At 42.7% G+C, this 21,569-nt stretch overlaps 1 protein-coding gene across 1 annotated transcript in view; it reads left to right on the forward strand.

Annotated features, from left to right (window-relative positions):
* Positions 1-21,569, forward strand: part of LOC119855182 (cystathionine beta-synthase-like) — a 62,512-nt gene that overhangs the window by 27,673 nt on the left and 13,270 nt on the right. Inside the window, 13 exon segments of the mRNA XM_043506654.1 lie at positions 1,015-1,149; positions 10,324-10,385; positions 10,387-10,404; positions 13,045-13,179; positions 14,879-14,948; positions 16,718-16,809; positions 17,704-17,829; positions 18,452-18,536; positions 18,761-18,866; positions 19,656-19,671; positions 19,673-19,711; positions 19,713-19,732; positions 21,077-21,211. Coding sequence (XP_043362589.1) covers positions 1,015-1,149; positions 10,324-10,385; positions 10,387-10,404; positions 13,045-13,179; positions 14,879-14,948; positions 16,718-16,809; positions 17,704-17,829; positions 18,452-18,536; positions 18,761-18,866; positions 19,656-19,671; positions 19,673-19,711; positions 19,713-19,732; positions 21,077-21,211 — 1,039 coding nt within the window.

A 21,569-nucleotide genomic window follows, 5' to 3' on the forward strand; every position in this document is an offset into this window, starting at 1 on the left:
GTTTTTGGGTTTGTGTTTTGATTGCCTCTACATCCCCTTCTCCCCCTCCCATCCCCCGCCCCCGCGCTCGTGCGCATAAACAAAAAGCAAATCTCACACACTACGCATTAAAAATGGACATTTTCTGATGACATTTCCCTTTTGATTAAAAAGCCTTTTTTTTGGTCAAAAAAGTTTCAAGTGAAACTTTCAACCAGCTCTCAGTGTTGCCACTGGACCCTTCAGAATGAGGCTGCAGAATAGTCACCAAAGAGCGTGCAAATGATGAAATGGTTGAAGCAACTGACTTTTTAGGGAAGATTTAAAAGAACAAACTACGGTCTGCATAGCTTGGCTAAACAATGACTGCTGCATGGTAATAGTGTAAAAGTACATGGAGGGAATCATCACAGAAGACGAGATTCTGTTTACTATTGTCCAAAGGGCTGAAACTTGGAGATAAAATTCAAGGGTGGACTTCTTAACAGTTAGAGGAAGTTCCCAAGAGGTGGAAAATGCAGTATGGAACAATCCTTCATTGGCAAGGGAATGGCCTATTTAAAAAATCCCATCTGATACTGGTAGAGCACCCTAACCTGTCCTCACTCCCCCTCTCCTGATTTGAGCTACACATTGTTTTTTAATCCTCCTGATCTTCTGCCTCAATGTAACAAGGCAGAGAAAAGAGAACAAAAGGAGAGACCTATTAGTTAAGATGAAACTGACATGGTGTGGGACTTCTTGTTCCTGTGGCCAGCTGTGAAATGTGCCAAGAATTTTATCAAATTGGCCAATAACACTGGAAATGCTGACTTCTCCATTGTACTGTAGGCTGCCTCTCCCTTTTTCTTGTTGGGAGGTAGGGGGTGTTTAATTAGGCAGAAATTACCTTAGCTGGAGTGTTTTTGGATCCAAGTAAGGAGTCAGAATTCCTCTGGTGAATGTGGTAGTGCCTCTTTGTTTAAAAAAAACAAAAACAAACAAAAAAAAAACCACACACACACCCCCCCATTTGTTTGACTATTCTGTTTCCAGTGGCAAAGTGCGAGTACTTTAATGCTGGGGGGAGCGTGAAGGATCGAATCAGCCTGAGGATGGTGGAGGATGCGGAAAGAGCTGGGATTTTGCAACCTGGGGACACTATCATTGAGCCAACATCAGGAAACACAGGTAGGAATTTCTAGGTCACAGTGAGATTGCTAAGCAACTGTGGGAACGTGGTCTGAAGGCTTCCATGGAACTATAGGAGAGGAGTCGGAGCAGAGAGGGCTGCTCATTCAAAAGAGAAAATGCCTGACAGGAGGAGAGAACCTCACAGAAGTTCTGCTCCCAGCTCAGGGTCCAGCTGATGAAGGAAAATAGGATGCTTGGTGCTGGTTAGAGTGGGTGGTAACTAGTGTTAAGGTTACAGAGGCTACTGATTACTTTTTTGTATTTAGAAGTTAGTACCTGAGTGACCCACAATTATTAGAGGACTTGGTTGTCCTCACTATATCCACGTCAGGTTGGGAAGTATTCTCCCCATTGTCCAGAGCAAATTATAAGTGACTTTCCAAAAGTCACATGAGGCTGAACTGGAAATCAAACTCAGGTCTACTAAATGTCAGTCCAGCACCCTATCCACCAGACCATCTTTTGTACTCTTGACTCTGTAGGAATAGATCAGTAGTCCAACATCCTGTCTCAGATAGTGGCTGATGCTGGATGCTTCAGAGGAAGGTGTAATCTCCAAGTTATTCAGTGACTGAGAGGGGGGCCAAATAGTTGATGAGAGCAGTCTGGAATTCTTTTTCGGCTTCTGCTCTGAAGCACAAGGGTTGCTAGCTCTTGTATCTTTATTCTACAATCTTGTATCCAACTGAAACTACAGAGAGTATGCAGGGGGGAGGATGAATGGGCTCCTGGCCCATGAGTGGGGCTTGTGGACACTACTGGAACACATAATAGAGTACCCAAGCTGGAATTTGCCCAGGACATCTTGGGTTGTGCTTGTGGAAAGAGCCATGTGCGTCCAAGTGGTGAGGTGTTTAGCTGTGCAGTTTTCCCAAATGACTTCAGGTAGTGCAGAGTGTTGTACTGAGGCACCAGTTCTGCTGTGAACCTGTTGAGTAGCCAACGCCACATCCTGTGGCACTTAGCTGTTCTTCAGAGGTGTCCCATCTGAAAGTTGACACAGCTAGACCGTGCTTAGCTTTGAAGAGCTGCTGATAGCTCAGCACAAGTTAATTTCATACAGCTCTGCAGTGCAAGCTGGAGTGAGGTCTGGAAAGGAGGAACAAAAATAGCTTCAAGGTTAGAGCCTTTGGTAGGCACATGACATCCTCGCAAAAACACTGGGTGACTATCTAGATACAGCTCTGTTTTCAGCACTCACCCTTTGAAGCCTGGAACTGCAGTCTGAATCCTACTTTTGAGACCTATGAGTTTGGATCTGTATTTTTCATGCCTCTGACTCCTTACCTGTGGTGACACTGCTGGCTATAGATGACACTGTGTTCTTTCATACAGGACTATGTCTCTTAAATCAGAATAAAGAACAGGAGTACTTGTGGCACCTTAAAGACTAACGAATTTATCTGAGCATAAGCTTTCGTGGGCTACAGACCACTTCACTGGATGCATAGAATGGAACATATAGTAAGGAGAGAGAGAGACACACATACATAGAAAATGAAAAGGTGGAGTAAGAGGCTAATTAATTAAAGATGAGCTATTATCAGCGGGATGAAAAAAAATTTGTTGTGATGATCAAGATGGCCCATTTAGACAGTTGACAAGAAGGTGTGAGGATATTTAACGTGGGGAAATAGATTCAATATGTGTAATGACCCAGCCACTCCCAGTCTCTATTCAAACCCAAGTTGTTGATACCTAGTTTGCATATTCATTCAAGCTCAGCAGTTTCTCATTGGAGTCTGTTTTTGAAGCTTTTCTGTTGCAACTCCTTAACAGATTTAAAGGTGGCAATTTTGCAAGGCCTAGAGTAAGCAGCTGTGATGCTCTCCAGGGGTACCCAGCGTTTTGAGGCACATCACCACCACCACCTGCCCTAGAGTGAGGGAGTCTTGTCAGTGCCTACCATGGATCAGCTTCTGAAACCAACAACCTGTGACAGCACAAGTATTGCCTTCCAGGCCTCTTCAGGCCTTCCTTTGTCTGTTCCAGTAGCAATGGACACACACAAACTCCCAAACCCTCTCTGAGCATTCCCTGTAGTAACCAGCCCCTTATCCACTCACAGAAATCGTAGGTCTAGAGGATTCAAGTGACAGTGAGTAAGGATACTGGAAACAAATGGCTATAAACCGAAATCATAGCACGCTTTCTAGAGGCTAAACAGGCTAACCTCCTGTCTACAGAAGTTTCTCATCCAGAGTCCTCTACAGCATTTTCAGTCAAGCTTGGCTGAAACCCCTTTTTCAGAAAGCAAAAGTGCTGTCCTTTTACTTCCTCAGTGAAGTGTCTGGTGTTCCAGTTGCCCCACTCCCAGATATACCCAAGTAAACCCTTGTTATGCACCTCCAGATAAGTTTCTCTGCCTCTGCTCTGTTTCTCTTCCTGTTAGTACTTTTTTACAATCCTTCCTTTGCATTCAGTTCTGACTGGTGAATGAGACCATACTCAATTTGTGTGCGAATAGACAGATGGAGAGACATCTCCTGTCTGACAGAAAACCAGCTTTTCACCAACCTTGATACAGACTTTAAGAACATATTTTCAGTATACATACATAACTCTTTACATATTTCAGAGTAGCAGCCGTGTTAGTCTGTATTCGCAAAAAGAAAGGAGTACTTGTGGCACCTTAGAGATTAACAAACTTATTAGAGCATAAGCTTTCGTGAGCTACAGCTCACTTCATCGGATGCATTTGGTGGAAAACAGAGGCGAGATTTATATACACACACAGAGAACGTGAAACAATGGGTTTATTATACACACTGTAAGGAGAGTGATCACTTAAGATAAGCCATCACCAGCAGCAAGGGGGGGAAAGGAGGAAAACCTTTCATGGTGACAAGCAAGGTAGGCTAATTCCAGCAGTTAACAAGAATATCAGAGGAACAGTGGGGGGTGGGGTGGGGGGAGAAATACCATGGGGAAATAGAAAAGGAGTACTTGTGGCACCTTAGAGACTAACAAATAGTTTTACTTTGTGTAATGACTCATCCATCCCAGTCTCTATTCAAGCCTAAGTTAATTGTATCCAGTTTGCAAATTAATTCCAATTCAGCAGTCTCTCGTTGGAGTCTGTTTTTTGAAGCTTTTTTTGTTGAAGGATAGCCACTCCTTAGGTCTGTAATCGAGTGACCAGAGAGATTGAAGTGTTCTCCAACTGGTTTTTGAATGTTATAATTCTTGGCGTCTGATTTGTGTCCATTCACTCTTTTACGTAGAGACTGTCCAGTTTGGCCAATGTACATGGCAGAGGGGCATTGCTGGCACATGATGGCATATATCACATTGGTAGATGCGCAGGTGAACGAGCCTCTGATAGTGTGGCTGATGTGATTAGGCCCTATGATGGTATCCCCTGAATAGATATGTGGACAGAGTTGGCAACGGGCTTTGTTGCAAGGATAGGTTCCTGGGTTAGTGGTTCTGTTGTGTGGTGTGTGGTTGCTGGTGAGTATTTGCTTCAGATTGGGGGGCTGTCTGTAAGCAAGGACTAGCCTGTCTCCCAAGATCTGTGAGAGTGATGGGTCGTCCTTCAGGATAGGTTGTAGATCCTTGATGATGCGTTGGAGAGGTTTTAGTTGGGGGCTGAAGGTGATGGCTAGTGGCGTTCTGTTATTTTCTTTGTTGGGCCTGTCCTGTAGTAGGTGACTTCTGGGTACTCTTCTGGCTCTGTCAATCCGTTTCTTCACTTCAGCAGGTGGGTATTGTAGTTGTAGGAATGCATGATAGAGATCTTGTAGGTGTTTGTCTCTGTCTGAGGGGTTGGAGCAAATGCGGTTATATCGTAGAGCTTGGCTGTAGACAGTGGATCGTGTGGTATGATCTGGATGAAAGCTAGAGGCATGTAGGTAGGAATAGCAGTCAGTAGGTTTCCGATATAGGGTGGTGTTTATGTGACCATCGCTTATTAGCACCGTAGTGTCCAGGAAGTGGATCTCTTGTGTGGACTGGTCCAGGCTGAGGTGATGGTGGGATGGAAATTGTTGAAATCATGGTGGAATTCCTCAAGAGCTTCTTTTCCATGGGTCCAGATGCTGAAGATGTCATCAATGTAGCGCAAGTAGAGTAGGGGCATTAGGGGACGAGAGCTGAGGAAGCGTTGTTCTAAGTCAGCCATAAAATGTTGGCATACTGTGAGGCCATGCAGGTACCCATCGCAGTGCCGCTGATTTGAAGGTATACATTGTCCTCACCCATAACTATTTCACATTTGGGGACAAAGTCACAAAGTTCAGCCACCAGGTTAGCCGTGACAGTATCGGGGATACTGTTCCTGACGGCTTGTAGTCCATCTTTGTGTGGAATGTTGGTGTAGAGGGCTTCTACATCCATAGTGGCTAGGATGGTGTTTTTTAGGAAGATCACCAATGGACTGTAGTTTTCTCAGGAAGTCAGTGGTGTCTCGAAGATAGCTAGGAGTGCTGGTAATGAAGGGCCTGAGGAGGGAGTCTACATAACCAGACAATCCTGCTGTCAGGGTGCCAATGCCTGAGATGATGGGGCGTCCAGGATTTCCAGGTTTATGGATCTTGGGTAGCAGATAGAATACCCCAGGTCGGGCTTCTAGGGGTGTGTCTGTGCGGATTTGTTCTGTGCTTTTTCAGGGAGTTTCTTGAGCAAATGCTGTAGTTTCTTTTTGGTAACTCTCAGTGGGATCAGAGGGTAATGGCTTGTAGAAAGTGGTGTTGGAGAGCTGCCTAGTAGCCTCTTGTTCATACTCCGACCTAGTCATGATGACGACAGCACCTCCTTTGTCAGCCTTTTTGATTATGATGTCAGAGTTGTTTCTGAGGCTGTGGATGGCACCTTCAGTCCCCAACTAAAACCTCTCCAACGCATCATCAAGGATCTACAACCTATCCTGAAGGACGACCCATCACTCTCACAGATCTTGGGAGACAGGCCAGTCCTTGCTTACAGACAGCCCCCCAATCTGAAGCAAATACTCACCAGCAACCACACACCACACAACAGAACCACTAACCCAGGAACCTATCCTTGCAACAAAGCCCGTTGCCAACTCTGTCCACATATCTATTCAGGGGATACCATCATAGGGCCTAATCGCATCAGCCACACTATCAGAGGCTCGTTCACCTGCGCATCTACCAATGTGATATATGCCATCATGTGCCAGCAATGCCCCTCTGCCATGTACATTGGCCAAACTGGACAGTCTCTACGTAAAAGAATGAATGGACACAAATCAGACGTCAAGAATTATAACATTCAAAAACCAGTTGGAGAACACTTCAATCTTTCTGGTCACTCGATCACAGACCTAAGAGTGGCTATACTTCAACAAAAAAGCTTCAAAAACAGACTCCAACGAGAGACTGCTGAATTGGAATTAATTTGCAAACTGGATACAATTAACTTCGGCTTGAATAGAGACTGGGAATGGATGATTCATTACACAAAGTAAAACTATTTCCCCATGGTATTTCTCCCCCCCATCCCACCTCCCACTGTTCCTCTGATATTCTTGTTAACTGCTGGAATTAGCCTACCTGCTTGTCACCATGGAAGGTTTTCCTCCTTTCCCCCCCTGCTGCTGGTGATGGCTTATCTTAAGTGATCACTCTCCTTACAGTGTGTATGATAAACCCATTGTTTCATGTTCTCTCTCTCTGTGTGTGTGTGTGTGTGTGTGTGTGTGTGTGTGTATAAATCTCTCCTCTGTTTTTTCCACCAAATGCATCCGATGAAGTGAGCTGTAGCTCACGAAAGCTTATGCTCTAATAAATTTGTTAGTCTCTAAGGTGCCACAAGTACTCCTTTTCTTTTTAAGAATATCTGAGGAACAGTGGGGGGTGGGGTGGGGTTGGGTGGGGTGGGAGGGAGAAAATAACATGGGGAAATGGTTTTACTTTGTGTAATGACTCATCAATTCCCAGTCTCTATTCAAGCCTAAGTTAATTGTATCCAGTTTGCAAATTAATTCCAATTCAGCAGTCTCTCGTTGGAGTCTGTTTTGAAGCTTTTTTGTTGAAGGCTAGCCACTCTTAGGTCTGTAATCGAGTGACCAGAGAGATTAAAGTGTTCTCCAACTGGTTTTTTGAATATTATAATTCTTGACGTCTGATTTTGTGTCCATTCATTCTTCTGGCTCCGTCAATCTGTTTCTTCACTTCAGCAGGTGGGTATTGTAGTTGTAGGAATGCATGATAGAGATCTTGTAGGTGTTTGTCTCTGTCTGAGGGTTTGGAGCAAATGCGGTTATATCGTAGAGCTTGGCTGTAGACAATGGTTATTAGCACCATCGCTTATTGTCACATAAACACTTCCCTATATCGGAAACCTACTGACCGCTATTCCTACCTACATGCCTCTAGCTTTCATCCAGATCATACCACACGATACATTGTCTACAGCCAAGCTCTACGATATAACAGCATTTGCTCCAACCCCTCAGACAGAGACAAACACCTACAAGATCTCTATCATGCATTCCTACAACTACAATACCCACCTGCTGAAGTGAAGAAACGGATTGACAGAGCCAGAAGAGTACCCAGAAGTCACCTACTACAGGACAGGCCCAACAAAGAAATAACAGAACGCCACTAGCCATCACCTTCAGCCCCCAACTAAAACCTCTCCAACGCATCATCAAGGATCTACAACCTATCCTGAAGGACGACCCATCACTCTCACAGATCTTGGGAGACAGACCAGTCCTTGCTTACAGACAGCCCCCCAATCTGAAGCAAATACTCACCAACAACCACACAACAGAACCACCAGCCCAGGAAACTATCCTTGCAACAAAGCCCGTTGCCAACTCTGTCCACATATCTATTCAGGGGACACATCATAGGGCCTAATCACATCAGCCACACTATCAGAGGCTCGTCACCTGCACATCTACCAATGTGATATATGCCATCATGTGCCAGCAATGCCCCTCTGCCATGTACATTGGTCAAACTGGACAGTCTCTATGTAAAGAATGAATGGACACAAATCAGACGTCAAGAATTATAAACATTCAAAACCAGTTGGAGAACACTTCAATCTCTCTGGTCACGATCACAGACCTAAGAGTGGCTATCCTTCAACAAAAGCTTCAAAAACAGACTCCAACGAGAGACTGCTGAATTGGAATTAATTTGCAAACTGGATACAATTAACTTAGGCTTGAATAGAGACTGGGAATGGATGGGTCATTACACCAAGTAAACCATTTCCCCAGTTATTTCTCCCCCCCACCCCACCCTCCACTGTTCCTCAGATATTCTTGTTAACTGCTGGAAATAGCCTACCTTGCTTGTCACCATGAAAGGTTTCCTCCTTTCCCCCCCCTGCTGCTGGTGATGGCTTATCTTAAGTGATCACTCTCCTTACAGTGTGTATGATAAACCCATTGTTTCATGTTCTCTGTGTGTGTATATCAATCTCCCTCTGTTTTTTTTCCACCAAATGTATCCGATGAAGTGAGCTGTAGCTCACGAAAGCTTATGCTCTAATAAATTTGTTAGTCTCTAAAGTGCCACAAGTATTCCTTTTCTTTTGCAAACTCTTTACATAGTATCTGTCCATGCTTTTCACAGTGATATTTGTGACCAGTGTGACAGCAACTTTCATTTGAGACCTCACATGACATTCTTTGGTGAACCAGAATGTACATTCCAGAATCAGGGTAAACCCCCTGCACCTCATTGCCAGTTGGCATCAAGAGGGTTCTTGGGTCACACCAGCACAGGGAATTGCTGGTCACTCCTGGCCTCTGCCCATAGCTAGTAAGTTAATTTCTCTAAGAAGGGCATAGGATTTCTCCTCCCTTGCAGCTGGCTCCTTAGTTTGACATTTGCAGCACTTTCATGTTAATCTCCTAAAAGTATAGGGTGATAGAGTTTGGGGTTTAGAATGTCTTTCTGATTGTCAGCGTTGGTCAGGTTTTACCTCCGTATCGGGCATTAGTGAGACCATGGTTGGAATACAGTATCCTGTTCTGGTATCATCACTTCAGAATGGATGTTGATGAGCTGATTGGGAATTTTTCAGTGAAATATCTTTTCATTAGAAAACTGACTTCTCAAAACCAACTTTTTGAAGTATATGTTTCAACAAAACTTCCTCAGAGAAACCCACCCCAGAATACCTAATGGCTACTGATTCAGAGTAGAGACTCGAACCTGTATCTCCCACATCCTAGGCCAGGCATCCTAACCACCAGGCTCTTCTGGCATAATACATATTTAATTATTTATACAAGGTGGAACAGTTCTGACATGAGAGCAAGACGACTTCCCAGGTGAGTGCTCTCTCCACTGGGCAATTGGTTATTGTGAGGTGGCTCTTTTAAATGGAGCAGGAGGGGGTGGGGAATTCAAAAAGTCTCAGTTTTGCTCTGCTATGGAATGAAAACAAATTCCAAAACCTTGATGTTCATGAAATGGAGTTCTAATTTTCTGGCCAGCCCTAGCTGATACATTGGAAAGGGTTCAGAAGAGAGCTACAGGAAATGATTCAAGGACTGGAAAACATGCCTTAAGGTGAGAGAGAGAGAGAGAGAGAGAAACCAACAGGTTGAGCTTCTTTTATCCAAGAGAAGATTGAGAGTTGACTTCATCCCAGTCTACAAGTACCCACCTGGGAAGAGATCTGTGAACAGCTCTTTAATCGAGCAGGTGGAGGCATAACAGGTGCAATAATTGAAAGCTGAAGCTAGACAAATTCAGCCTAGAAAAAAAGATGCAAATTGTTAAGTGAGGATAATTCTAACAGAAGTTATGGGCTCGATGTAGAATTGAGTGAGGTTCTGCAGCCTGTGTTATGCAGGAGGTCAGACTAGATTATTTTAATGGTCCCTTCTGGCTTTAATCTATGAATTCTATTCACTCCCAAACTACATCTGTAACACGCGGGCAGAGGTGGGGTAGAGGTAAAAACTAGGCTGGGAAACCCAGCGACATGAACTTGCAAATTTCCCAGTCTTTGCTCACCTTGTTGATGGCTCTGGTCTGGGGTTAAGCCAAATGTTGCTTTTAAAGCAGACAGTCCTGCTCTCCAACTATCTTGGAGAGTAGCAACCTTTTCCTTTTAGTCTCTGTAGGGATACCCCATTCAAGCTGGGGAGAAAAGCTCTTAAAACGGGGACATGCAGAAGCTACCATTGTGGTTTTGTTTCATTAAACATACTCTGTATTTCTCCACTTCCAGGAATAGGGCTGGCCCTGGCTGCTGCAGTGAAAGGCTACCGCTGCATCATTGTGATGCCAGAGAAAAATGAGCATGGAGAAGGTCAGAACTACTTGTATTGCCAATAATTAAAAATAAATTTGTCTGAATATGTTTAGATCCTGATGGGAGGAGGATGTCATCTTTTTGACTGTGAAATTGGATACTGAGGCACTGCAAACCAATTTACCATGTGTCAGATATTTTTAAATAAATTGATCAGAGTATATGTATAAACTTCTTGAGGTGGGGAAGGGCAGAGGGGGTTGCTGTCAATGTGAAGGGGAATATTGGTAGGCCAATCGCAAAGCAAAAAGGCAGAAATTATAGAGGTGAAGCTGCCAGTAGCTGTAGCACCACTGAGCATAGGAATTTTAAAGTATTCATGTCAGTGACAAGAAAGACTTGAGATGCGAGCAGAAATTGAAGTGATACTTAATCTAAGGAAAGACTGTCATTGAGTGGAGGATCTGAGGGAAGCCAGTGGAGACAGCTGAAGAACTGGATGCTTTAACATCATGCTCTGTGTAGAGTGGTGAGACCTGAGAGAGAGTGCTAAATTGCAGTATATTGTTTCAGGTTACACAGTGGGAAAGTGATGGCAAGTGGCTAAAAAGCAAAAATGTTTTTTCCTCAGGTAAGGAAATTTTGGATCCATATGTGCAGAGGAAGCTTTAATGACCAAGGGGAATAGATCAATATGGAATCCTTCATTGTAACAGTAGTGGAAAGAAATAAGTTTCTAGCCTTCATGACTTCAGCCTTGCTGCGCTTGATCCCAATCCTGCATCGCTCACTTGTGTAGAACTCCCACTGAAGGTCAGAGGGAGGTTGGCCTGAGTAAGGATGGTGGGATCAAGCCTCTGCTCTTTTGATTTCAATTCTTGGGTATCCAGTTAAGTTGGAAGAGAAAATTCAGAGCAGCACATAACTTCGCCATGGGAATAAGATGATCTTGGTCCAGATAGTTCCCTTACACCAGTGCTAGGCTGGATGGTAGAGAAAACAATGCCGAGTGTTCATGATTAAGCTATAGGCACTATGCACAGGCTCCTGTGTGGATTTTTTATTTTTGTTTTTGCAGCCTGCATTTCACTCTTTGAACCAAGGAGCATTAGGGCCCTACTGCGCAAAGGCAGTGAGTTATGGCATCGGCACAGCTGTTTTAAGAATCTTCCATTCCCAGGTCTTGGGTGTGTGAAATCTTGCAGCTGTTGAACCCAGGCAGGCCTAGGGGTACAAAACCACACGTAGCCAGAAGAGGTACCTGAACATTACAACTGATATATTTAAATACTGCCTTTCACACAGAGATCCCAAAGTGCTCAACCAACTTCACAGATAAGAACTGCTTTCCCCATTGTTCTAATTCAGCCCTCTTGAGGGTTGGGATGGTGTAAGTAGCTTAAAATCTGCCTACATTTTACAATAGTCAAGAACAAGTGAAGAAAAAAATTTGGCCCAGCTAAAACTACAGCAACTGTAGGAGGCAAAACTGGAGTGGAACGAAGTGAGGCCATTGGAACTAACATCACTAATCTTGACGAAAATGACATGAGATTTTTAATGACCACAAATGATTAGGACCTCTGTTTTCAATGTCCTTTGAAAAGATAACAACTTCAGCAGTAGAGGTGCCCTCTGGTACTCTGCTGGCACATGGCAAAGTTCCGACATGAAAGGCAGAGTGCTCCATGCTGAATTGCCCACACCGCATCCTGCAGGCACCTGGATTTGCCCTGGAGTCCTGTTGCTTAAACACTGGACTACACCCAACCCTCCTTTGCTAATGACTTTTTCAAAAGATCACACTTCTCGTGGTATGACTGCCAAACATAAGGAGGATGTCTGTTAAGGGATCTACCACCTTGCTATCTAAGTGGGAGGTCTACTGCATAATATGTTTGAAATCACTGCACTTAATACTTATTTTTAACATTTTATTATGTTGCTGTCTGTGAGCCAACCAAGAGTGGGTCCTAGTGTGCAAAGCACTGTCCAAATCATTGGAAATAAAATGGTGGTTTTAGGCTATGGCACTGGGAACCTTGGCTGTGTCTTTATTAGACTGTAAAGTAGCTGGTGTGTACGTGTTTTTAATACTTTGCACTGAGTAACCCCTCACTACACACACAAAAAAGGTATGTAGAAATGTGAGTGTCCTCAATTCATACTCCAGACAAGCGGACTGTAGCCAAATGCTGCTTTCTTATTTGCCATTGAATGTTACATTTTCAGGTCAATCCATCATGTAGCTTTCAAAACATGAGTTGTGGGAAGGGGGGCAGTGTTGCTTGGGCGTGTGATAAGAATTATTTTAGCTCTGTAATTCCACCAGCAGAATTGATTAGATTTTGCGGGGGCTGGGGGAAATCTTCAAACTAGCTTGAGGTGAAAATGTAGGTTACATACTAGTGACAAATGTGCATCCTTGTAGGCAAATAATCATAAATTTTAGCCCACAAGACTTTAAAAAAAACCAGACAGAAAGGACAGCGTTTAACCTGTGTGGGGCATCTGTTTTGAAACACTTTGCCTCTGGGAATTGAATTGATACAGACTTTAAGCAGTGGGTATGGAAGAGTTGCACACTCTTGTTTATGTAAAGTTTATGGTCGGCTTTTTTTTTTCCCCCCCATCTTCTGGCATACCAGTTGGGTCTCTGTGCCTATGGAGATTTTTGACTGACTCTGTTTGATTCAGGTGGATGTTCTGAGAGCTCTTGGTGCTGAGATTGTGAGGACCCCAACTACTGCCAGGTTTGACTCACCTGAATCTCATGTGGGAGTAGCATGGCGACTGAAAAATGAAATCCCCAATTCCCATATCCTAGACCAGGTAAGGTCCTGAACAACTGAGGTGCATGTGTGGGATAGAGAGAAATATTGGTTATCTCCTTTTCCTGCACTCCACAGATGAAAGGGTAACAGCCCTGGATAGGGGTATATGTAGTTTGAACCTGGGATCTCTGGATCTAAAAGTGTGAATTGCTGTTGCCTGACCAGGTTCCTTAGCTCAGCAAAAATAGCAGCTCACAAATGTCTAAATGTGCCTTAGCCACTAGAGTGACACAAAAAGCCCAGGGTGAACTGGCTTTTCAGATTGAAGCAATTTAAATCAACAATTTTAATCATGATTTAAATCAGCAAACCAGAAATAGTGATTTAAATCATTCGTTTGAATCTTGTTTTGTAGTTGTATTTTTAAGTTCATTTCCTGAAGAAAAATTGGTAGCCATTGAAATATGTTGGTTTACAATTAAATATAGCTTTTGCACTAAACTTGGGATGACTTTTTGCTAGCCAGGAAAATATATAATTGCTTAATAATTATGTATTGCTTAATGTACAGTACTTTCAGATGCTTAATTTTTACATTTTGTTTATTATGTTACAGAATGATGCATTTCTTATTTACTAGATTAACTTCTGTACCTTTGATTTGTGTCAAGCTCTATTTGGATGAAAACTGGAACTGAATTTAAAATGTGCAAAATAGCACTTAATTATTTTTATTAGTTAAATAAAACTGCCTTAAATGTGCTGGATACATAAGAAAAATAGTAAAATATTGTTTGCATTTACAACTAACTGATTTATTAAACAAGGGAAGTATCTATAGTTAGTGAATTGAACTGATTGTTTCTGTTCACCATGTCCCTCAAGATTTTAGAAGTAGTAAATCTCATCTTCTCACACCTAGTTTTTATTCTTTGATCAGAAGAGAAAAACACACTTTTCTGCCTTTTCAGTTCTGAGTCAATTTCTCAACTTAAAAGGAGTTAGTCAGTGAACTGAAGTAGTTGAATAAACTGAAATGAAGAAAATACTCTTTGTACCTGCAGAAGAGGCTATTGCTATCAAAAGCTGATTTAGCACTTCAAACTCTAGTTTCTGGTGCTTGCCAAGTGACTTCCACTAGTTCAGTGGTTTGACTTTCTTTAAAACTTTGGCAGCAACCATATTCTGCTCAATATTATATTTCTAATTTAATTGTGATATTGATAATTATAGTAAGTTTAGGCCGTAAATAGGTTGCCATAATTTCAAATGTTTATTTAAAAAAAAAGATTTAATTTAAATCTGATTTTAAATAAAAATATACACATAATTTAAATTATCTATTTTTATCCACCCTGAAAGAACCACCCTATGTTAGCATAGGTTACAGAAAGACCAAGGTAATGTTCTCTGCTAGGTTGGCAATTCTGTGCATTGGAGTTTTACAAAGTTCAAACTTCTACAGAACATAATCCCACAAGGAGATTGCCCTTGGCTTTCAGGGATGTTGGGACCTTAGAAGTACCTTGGCACAAAAATACCACTTGCTTTAATTGGGGCAGTTGCAGGAATCTCTTCCAGGCCAAGGTAGAAAGTATTGGTAAATGGCTGAACAATTTAGAAACTGGTGGGAGCCTATAGTGTCATTGTGGGGTTTGAACAACACTGGTCATTTTTTGACCTGCTCCTCAGACTGTGATTTTTATTTATGAGCTGTTTCCCTGGTTTCATATGTTTTCCATTGTATTTCAATGTAGTACCGTAACGCCAGTAACCCCTTGGCACACTACGACACTACAGCTGAGGAAATCCTGCAGCAGTGTGAAGGTATGCTAATTCTTCTGCTAGCACTCTTTTTTGAATTAACCTCTGGAGTGCTCTTGTTTTAATCACATACCCCTGTGGAAAGCAGATCAAGGCTCTGAGGGGTATAGAATTGCATAGGCTCTGAGATGGTTTATGTAAAGTTTACAAAATTCAAATGAGACACACTTCTAGTTAGAAGTTTGGGATTTTAAAAAAAACAAAAACCAAACTTTTGCTTTTACCTTTCTATGACTGTGACTGGCCAGTCACAGTGATGACCCCTAGATAAAGAAGTCTGCATAGTTCAGAGGAGTTGAAGACCTAGGGCGTTTGTGTGTTCATGAATGGGAATTGGTTTTTAAAAAGGCTTGACTCTTAGTTCTTAGTCTAAATTGTGCATATGGGTTTTGATTTATCTTTTTTTAATTTATTTTTAATTTAATTTTAATTTAGTTTAATACTAGAACTCTGTGTAATGTCCACTTACCTTATCACAAGACTTTCCTCAGTTGATGGTGTCCTCAGGAATACGCATGGGTTAGGAACCAAGCTTTTTCGTAAGGTTATGATTACGTCACAACGATCACCACGGTCACGGAACCAGGAATTTTGCCATTTATGTGGACCCTGTTTCCGTGTGTTAACAGTACGTTAGTTCACTTGGATCTAGTCCCATTTCCAAGAGGACTAAATCAAAATGAACTAGCAAACTGTCAGTGCGCACCCACAGTGTCCACAAGGTTACCGTAACCTGAGCATGAAATTATTTATTTTCCACTGTGAAAGTGCCAGGAATTATGCATGATTTTTATCATGGCACAGTTGTATTCAGACTTACCAGTAAGTTGTGTTTGGAGCCAGCAGAGGGAGCTTACACATCAGGTTTCTTGGTCTGTGCCATAAAACCTCACGTTTAGCCTCTCAATGGATTTCTGTATTTAAAGTAACAAAGCCCTATATTGGATTTTGATAGTGACAATGACCTGCATGTAAAGTGCAGTTATAGTCCGAGTTATATAATGAGTTTTTGTTTGTCTATGCATGCTTTCCATGTCAGACTTCCTCCATTTACAAGTGCAAAGGTGGTTTTACTATCACTGAAGATGCATTCTGATTTCAGAACTCATCTTGACTCTCAATCCATCTTGTAAAGTCAATGGGCCTTATTCTAATCTCACTGTCAAAGGTGTAAGTCGATGTCATTACTTCAGTCAATGAAATCTCACCCATGGGAGATCAGAATCAGGCCCTATTTTTTGGGATGTTTTTGATTTGTAAGCATCACTTTTTATATAAGTGCCCGGAAGTTAGTGAAGTGCTCTTTAAATGATATATTACCAGAAATAAAAGACAATCAGATAAAATAATTGTTGGCCACGTCCTGATTGTTCTATTAATGCACAAAAAGAGCTAGAATAATGACAGATCAATATCTACCACCAAACATAGTAAAACAAATCCACAGATGGCAAATACAACACATACACCCCTCAGCCCTTCTCCAAGCCTTGAAAACATGGGTGTTGCAGCATGTCCAAAAGGCTGTCACAAAGCTGGGCCCCGTTGGACTAAACGAGGGGGAGAAGGGAGAACAAGGTCTGAAATTAGGTCTCTGAATACACCTACGGTGAGGTAAAAGGCTACTGTAAATTATCACCTTTTTGAGGTGAACTGCACTTTCCTTGGAGAGAGTAATGCATCTTGTGCATTCCTGGTCTGCAATATGATTTTTATCTATAATGCCAATGGATGTTTTCAAGGTGGTATTTGATTCCTTGCACTTAAAATAGGAAAAATAGCCATGCTGGTGGCTGGAGCTGGCACAGGAGGCACCATCACTGGCGTTGCAAGAAAGCTGAAAGAGAAATGCCCAGATTGCAAAGTAAGTGGCAAACTAAAGCATCTTGGTAACTATTTCTAGCTGTAAGTGTCTTGCCAAGTTCCTTGTGGGACTAAGTTCCATTTTTCTGATCTTTGCTGGTGCACTGTAATCCCTACTGCACACATCTGCTTGGGTGGCAGTTTGAGCTGTTCACAAAAAGCATGAGAAGCATCTCATTCTCTTTTCACTTGTGAACCAGTCCGGGTTTGATTCTGAAAATTAACCACAAACTCACTATGGCCCATCTGAAATATGTTGTTCTTCCTACTATGTATATTTTGGATATCTGTTTGTATCCAAAAGATGTTTGCGCTTTCTCCTTCACTGACTTTACAAGGGGTAATTCTTTAGGATCACTGAATTCTGGCCCAAATGAAACTTGTCCCATGACATGCAAATCTTTGTGTCCCCCTCAGTAGGCATGTATTGTTCCTGTCTCTGTTACCCTTATGACTCTTGGTGCCTGCTTCCATTTTCCGATGGAAACAAGATACTAGGTTTAACACTAGTGCCTTGTTACCTGAGAAGACTTCTGCTTGCTCCTGGTACAAACTGGTAGCGATCTGACTTCTGAGTGGGATAGGGCAAACACCTTCCATTGAGCTAAACAAAATATGCATAGAATGAGCTGTGCCTTTCCCCTACAATGTCCCATATGCTGACCAAGTAAGATGAGTTGCTGAAGGGTAGGAGCAACAAGACAGTTTGCAAAAGGGGACTTGCCAAAGGACAGCTTGGGGGGGGGGGAGTCTTATTTCAATGACCACGGCCTGTATCTGCATGGATGGCATGACAGTTTTGTGAGGCAACAGTCCTAACATAACACTTTGATTTAATGGCTATGTGTTGAAAAAACAGTGTAACGGTAGCCAAATCTGAAATCCCCTTCTCCAGATTATTGGCGTCGATCCCCTGGGCTCCATTCTTGCTGAGCCTGAAGAACTGAATAAGACTGAGAAGACGACATACGAGGTGGAGGGGATTGGATATGATTTTGTCCCTACCGTGCTGGACAGATCGGTAAGTCAAGCTCCTCAATTAATCACTCCTTGCCTTCTGCTCTGAGGGGAGGGGGAGGAAATTGGAAATAGCATGGCAGCTACTCTGAGGCACACAGAGAGCGTTTCTTTGAGATTAGAGGGGTTAGGAGGCACAATGAAATTCTCTTCCCACTGTATCCCAGCAGGTAAAGCAGCCTCAGGTGAACTTCTGAGCTGGACACATTTCTCTTGCTCTTTCATTGTACTGTGTGAAAACGCTGCACAGATAGCTTTTTCCTGGAACAATCCCTTTAAATAAAACCAAAAAAAACCCCAACCTTCAACTTGATCTCTAGTCCAATGGCATCAGGTGCCCGGTAGGACTCACTTTTCTGGCAAGTCAGCTGGGAATGAAGGAGAGTGACCAGTTGTCCTTGTAGCTTTTCACACAATCATTTTATTTAAAAGGCAAAGTACTTTCTACTAGTATGGGGAACACCACTAATACCACTGTAGTGTTAATTAAGGCCCCCCCCCCCCAAAAAGCAGTTGCGGGATGTGAAGGCAGTTGTAAGTCTATAATTTGAAGCAGCTGAACAGCATCTCCTGAAACGGGGATAAGATCAGCTATGTCTTTTGTCTCCTGTCCCCTGCACTCTTAGGTGGTGGACAAGTGGTACAAGAGCAACGATGAGGAGTCTTTTGCTTTGGCACGCATGTTAATCAGAGAGGAAGGATTATTGTGCGGTAAGAGCTAGTACTGATCCTCCAAAGTTTCCTGTGAATTAGATTGCAGCATTGTGTAAATCACTTAATCTGTCAAAGGGAAACCTTTGTCAGTGTTGGAATTAGGGCTCCAGAGTTCTTTCTCTAGCCCTGAGCTCGACCCACCTTGCTCTGATCTTGTCCTCCTGTTTCACAAGTGGCTTCCACGTGTCGTGGTCTTGACTGTGTGATCTGGGTTTTGACAGGTGGCAGCTCCGGCAGTGCAATGTCCATTGCTGTGAAGGCTGCCAAGGATTTGACGGAGGGTCAGCGCTGTGTTGTCATCTTGCCTGACTCTGTCAGGAACTACATGTAAGAAACTGCTCTGTTCTCTTTTTGCTTCGTGCCTGCTGCCTTCACAGAGTGTGGGGCATCATACTTTAGCCAAGCTTTTCCACATGTCTATGGTTTTTTGGTTTCCCAACTTGAGGCCTCCGGCAGGAGTCCTGTTTTACAGAAGGTGGGAACTCAGCGAAAATCAGGCGCCTTAAAGGTATCTCAGATTGGGCATCCAAAAGTCACTAGTCGCTTTGGAAAAGTTCGAGTCCTGAGTTTCTTTAACCATTTTAACTGGGATCTCTTCTGGAACTTTTCGAGGAATGGTTGTCCTCTACTATCTCTACATTGTGCTATGAATTAAAGAGAATACTACTGTAGTAGCAATGCATGCCAGGATGCGGTGGGGAGGGGAGGGGGACACAGTGTTACACTTGCTCTAAGTCCTGCAGTTAAATTCACTTGACCCCACACTTAAAATACAGCTTTACTCTGTGACACTGTTCAGATCCGCATTTTGTAGCGTGGGAGCACAAAACTGTAAATGTATTTAATTTAATCCCTTCCAGGCCATTCATTCCTCCATTACAAGTGGTCTCATTTATTTGGTTGTGCCATTTACTTTCTTCTTTTTACAATATTTCTACCCACATATCACTTTGCACGTAAAGGGACTGACTGAATGAGTGCTATAGTTTGTTACCTATCACCATTCTGTTTGCTGGGGATGGTAAAAATATGTGCCATTGTATGTACTACCAAACACAAGTGTAAATCGCGTGAGGGAGCTGCATGACTGACTTTGCTTTCTTGCCGGTTTCCCAGGTCCAAGTTTGTGAATGCAACAATGGATGACCCAGAACGGGTTCATGAAAGAAGATAGACATTATTAACAAACCTTGGTAAGGCAGTTCCTGTGTCATTTGAGTTTTGGTGAGCCTATTGGCAATGGGTGCGGGCAACTTTAAATTGCACTAGTAGCTTGCAGTGTTTCTTGTCTGTTTGAATTGATCCCTCTGTACATTTGGGGATATGATGATGGCTACTTAATCAGTAGAAATATTTTTAGTTTTTCACTTTGAGAAAGATAAAATTCTTTTGACTTGGTGACAATTGCAATTCTTAAATGAATGAAAACTTTTTAAACTCTTCCTCCAGTCCAGTTATTCGTGATGTTTTAATGCCTCATTGATGTTTATGGTGTCATCTACTATTAATTAGGCAGGTTGAGATGCATATATGCTTTTGGGGGGCAGGGAACTGTCTTTTTCTTTTGTTTGTGCAGGACCTCACACAATGGGGCCCTGGTCCATGATTAGCACTCCTAGGCACTGCAGTAACATAAATAATAATCCTTTGTCAAGTACAGTGAAATGGACATTGTCAGCTTGACATCTAGTCAGTATCAAAACAGTTAAAAGAAGTTTGGGGATACTTAATTGCCCTAAGGCCCATGCTAGACTTCATGGTTTTCCATCTTTAAACAAATGCCTGCCTCTCTCCTGTTGCTGCTGGAAGACCCACACACAAAAACGGGGGGGAAAGTTTGCAAACAGTCTGTACAGAGAACACTGACTGGACCCAGAGTGAACAATTGGAAAAATACCTCTCTAAGGTCTTCATTTTGTATTGTAATGCCCAGAAGCCCCAGGTAGGATTCGGACTACTGCTGTGCTACATGCTGTACTAACAGAATAAGAGACACATTCTGTTTTTACAGTTGTTTAGATGGTTAGCAGTTTGGGGCAGGGGCTGTCCACTATGTGTGTGTGCAGTGCCATGTACAATAGGGCTCTGACCTTGGATGGGGCCCTCTTGGCATTACTGTATGACAAAATGATGGATGTTTAGTTTTGAGCCAAGATGCAACCCGTGGTTGTACCAGACAGTTGGATGAAATGGAGGCTAAGGGTAATGCTGATAAGAGCACATGGCTCCACCAAAACTATCTAGATGTCTCACTAAATGGCTTCAAGTCCATTAAAATGTTGTTTTCCTTTTTTGTAATCAAGATCTAAATAACCAACTGGAGATATCTGTAATCTCCTGCCTGGCCATTTGCTTTGCAAGGATTAGGAATCAATACGATGGAAAAGGGATATGGTTGTAATTATTTCCCTTCCTGAGTCCTGAAGACCCAAGTGAGCCTTTCTGCTGGTAGTGAGGGGAAATCCTGTAAGGTATTTTAGTGCATGGCTTTCAGAATGATCAGACGAGTTGCTGTAAAACCTATGTTTTGTCCACAGGTGGTGGCACCTCAAAGTTCAGGAATTAAGTCTCTCTGCTCCCCTGACAGTGCTTCCAGGTGTCACCTGTGAAAAGACCATTGAAATCCTCCGAGAGAAAGGATTTGACCAGGCACCAGTTGTTGATGAATGTGGGTATGTTCAGATATCAATATCTTCCTCCCTTCCCTCCCCCTCCAAAACAAACCTGTAAGTCAAGTTTCTGTTTCTGTTATTTACTGTTTACACACAGTAAATGAGAAGTGTGCCTTTTGTCATTTAATTCTCTGGCATCTCTTGCAGGGTCAACAAGAGTTCAGAAATGTCATACCACACAGCTTTCAGATTTAAAATGCTGTCCTGTCAGGACTACCTGCTCTTGGCCTATAGGTCTCTAGCTACCATGACCTTATATATGAAATGTCTCTGTCTATAATGAAGAAGTCCCTCCAGTTTTGTCTGGGGGATCACTGTGGACTCCTGGGTGAAGAATAGATCAAAGCAAAACCTCTCA

This window comes from Dermochelys coriacea, chromosome 1 (assembly GCF_009764565.3).
Source record: "Dermochelys coriacea isolate rDerCor1 chromosome 1, rDerCor1.pri.v4, whole genome shotgun sequence".
NCBI lineage: Eukaryota > Metazoa > Chordata > Testudines > Dermochelyidae > Dermochelys > Dermochelys coriacea.